The 2676-nt window shown below is 67.3% G+C and overlaps 1 protein-coding gene across 1 annotated transcript in view; it reads right to left on the bottom strand.

The window, feature by feature from the left end:
• Positions 1-6: 6 nt before the first annotated feature.
• LOC104986307 (photoreceptor-specific nuclear receptor-like) overlaps positions 7-2676 on the bottom strand; it is an 11808-nt gene continuing 9138 nt past the window's right edge. The window contains exon 5 of the mRNA XM_010836836.1: positions 7-1775. Coding sequence (XP_010835138.1) covers positions 1096-1775 — 680 coding nt within the window. The 3' untranslated portion in view covers positions 7-1095. The remainder of the gene's footprint in view (positions 1776-2676) is intronic.

Genomic DNA, 2676 nt, shown 5'->3' with positions numbered 1-2676 from the left:
GGGGGGTCCGGGGAGATGCACTGAGCGGGGCAGAAGGCGTGGGGAAGACCAACGAGTCCTGGGCTGAAGCCCCAGAGGTCGGGCCTTCTCTAGTCACTAGCGGGAGCCCCCCTGAGCCCCCAAGGGGCCCAGAGCAGGCCCAGTGGAGTAGGCCAGGGCCTCGGAGGCAGGTGCCGGGTCATACCTAGTAAGCTGGGGGCAAAGGTTACCTGCACCAGAGGCGCGGGGCTGGCCTGGAGGGAGCGGGTTCCCCTGGGGGAGGAGCTTGAACTCTACCAGGCTCCATCCTCTGAGCCTCATTCCCACAAAAAGACAAAACAGGCCTCATTCAACAGCAGTTTCCTGAGCTCTGGCCCCTTGCCGGAGAGGGCGGAGCCTTCCCTGTCCTAGGAGGGGACCGCGGGGCCCCCAGGCTTGGACCTGAGGCTCCCCCGGGGCAGACAGGTGTCCCTGGTCTGGGGGAAGGGGCTGAACGAGCCAGCCCCAGAGGGGGACCCAGGCCAATCCACCAGGAGCGGCCACAGGAGGGCAGAGCCCCCACCAGCCAGCCCACCGGCCTGTCCCCTAAATCGCCCGCCTGTTCTGCATTCCCGGAGCGCGCAGAGGGCAGACTCGTTTCCTCCCAGATGGTGTCCTCACTGGACAAGAGTAAAACCTGGCAGACGGCTGTCGATCCCTGACTTTTCCTTCAGGGTTTCTGCTCAATCGTGAGGCCCTTGCGGCCACCCTGGCTCCCCACTGGGACTAGAGAAGCCATCGGGTGGGGTCGGGCCACAGACCAGAGGGACTGTTGAGGGTCAAACCGGCGGCGGGTGGGGTGGTCACTGCACACAAGAGGCAACACGGCGGGGCAGCCAGCGTAGGGGTCTGAGAGGGGCTGCAGCCTGGGGCGCTCCGTCGCAGGGGGACAAGGAAGCAGGGTGTCCTGAGACTGCAGGCAGGATGTGACCCCCACGCTCTGAGACTGGGGGGCCGTGAACAAGCACCTACGGGACGGCAGGGTCCTGTCCCTGACCGCAGCCGGGCACGGGGGACCGTCCGACGGCCAGGATGGAGAACGAACCACCACACTCGCCGCGCCGTGACCCCCAAGTGTCAAGGGCGCCGAGCCCCCGTGAAGGGGGAACAAGGCAGTCGAGAGGGAAAGGGCTCCCCAAGGAAGGCACACTTGGCAAGGCTGAAGCCGGAGGAGGAACGGTGGAGACCACACGAGCAAGGGCCCTGGGGCGGGAGTGGGCGGGGCGTCCGGGCCACGTGAGGCAGGGACAGAACGGAGGGGAGAAGCCAGGGGGACCCCAGGGCCGCCCTGAACCCACACGGGAGACACAGATCATGCTGACACCCAGTGCTGCCCACAGGCCTGGCTGCACGATGGGCCAGAGGTAACAGGAAGCTGGAAGGGAGCTGTAAAGTCCTGGGCTTTGAGCCCAACAACAGAAAACTCGCCCACCTGACTGGCAGCAGAGCCTCACGGAGGGGCAGGGGCACGGGGGGTGACAGGGTCCCCCTCCAGGCGGGGGTGTGATGACAGGGCCCCCTCCCAGGCGTGCTCCCAGGGCCTCCGTCCCCAGAGCAGAGCAGATGGACGTGGGCGGGGGCGCTCACCGAGCTGGGGTTCAGCCCCACGTTCGCCTCCACGTAGGTCTCGGTCTTGGGCTCGACGGCCAGCTCGGCCTCCAGGATCTTCTCCACTGGCATGTCCTCGTTGGCGCTGCTGCTGGACTCCACCTCGCTCTCGCCCCGGTCCTTGCCCCGCTGCCGCTCCTCCTGCACGGCTGAGGCGGGGGAGGGGGTCACTGGTCAGCCCGCAGCTCCCGCGGCAGCCTCTGCCCCCGGGGCCCAAGCAGCGCGTCCGCCAGCCAGCCAGGGCCAGGGAGAGTGAGGCTGCTCGGGGCCGGCCAGACCGCAGCCCCGTCTCTGCCCCAAGCCCGGCCTCCCGCTCCCGGGGGGACTGTGCACTCTGAGAACAGAGCGCGCCGCCTCTCGCTAATTCATTCAACCACGGTTCACACCAGGACCACCCAGGGCCAAGGCAGACAGGGCCCCGCTCTCAGGAAGCCAACAGCTCAGCAGGGATCCCGAAGTGGAGTGAGAAGGGCTTTCATGGGCTATGGACGTAGGCACAGCCAGGATGGCTTCCCGGAAGAAGCGGCAACGCAGTTGAAGAGACAGAAAGGCAGGGACGGCAGCTCAGGCAGGGGCGGGGCATGCGCCGAGGCAGAGGGGGTGTCCAGCATGAGGCTGGAGGACTGGGCAGACGGGGGCAGCCTAGTCTCTGGGAACCAGGAAGAGAGGGAAGGGTTTATTTCAACACGCACCAAGGAGACCCACGCGGAGGAAGGCCGAGGGGACCAGGCACCCCACGCTGGGCGTTCACAGACCCTCGATCTCAGAGCCCACGTAGCTCAGGCTGCCCTCTCCTAAGAGGCGCTGAGACCTCCCTGAGGTCACCCCGCAGGCCAGTGGGACACTGAGCCACAGCCCAGCTGTGGACCCCACCCAGAGCCCTGCAAAGCCCCAAGGGGCTCCTGCCGTGTCCTGGGCTGACCCCACCACCCCACCTCTACTGGGGACAGCAAGGACCCCGGGCCAGAGCAGCAGGAGGAGTCCACAGCGGGCAGAAGCCTAGTCCAAGGCCAGAGGGGCTGCCACAGAGCCCAGCACCCTCGCAGCGGA

Source organism: Bison bison, unplaced genomic scaffold, assembly GCF_000754665.1.
Source record: "Bison bison bison isolate TAMUID 2011002044 unplaced genomic scaffold, Bison_UMD1.0 scf7180017845703, whole genome shotgun sequence".
In the NCBI taxonomy this organism is placed as follows: Eukaryota; Metazoa; Chordata; class Mammalia; order Artiodactyla; family Bovidae; genus Bison; species Bison bison.
This window is presented reverse-complemented; position numbering and strand designations above follow the sequence as displayed.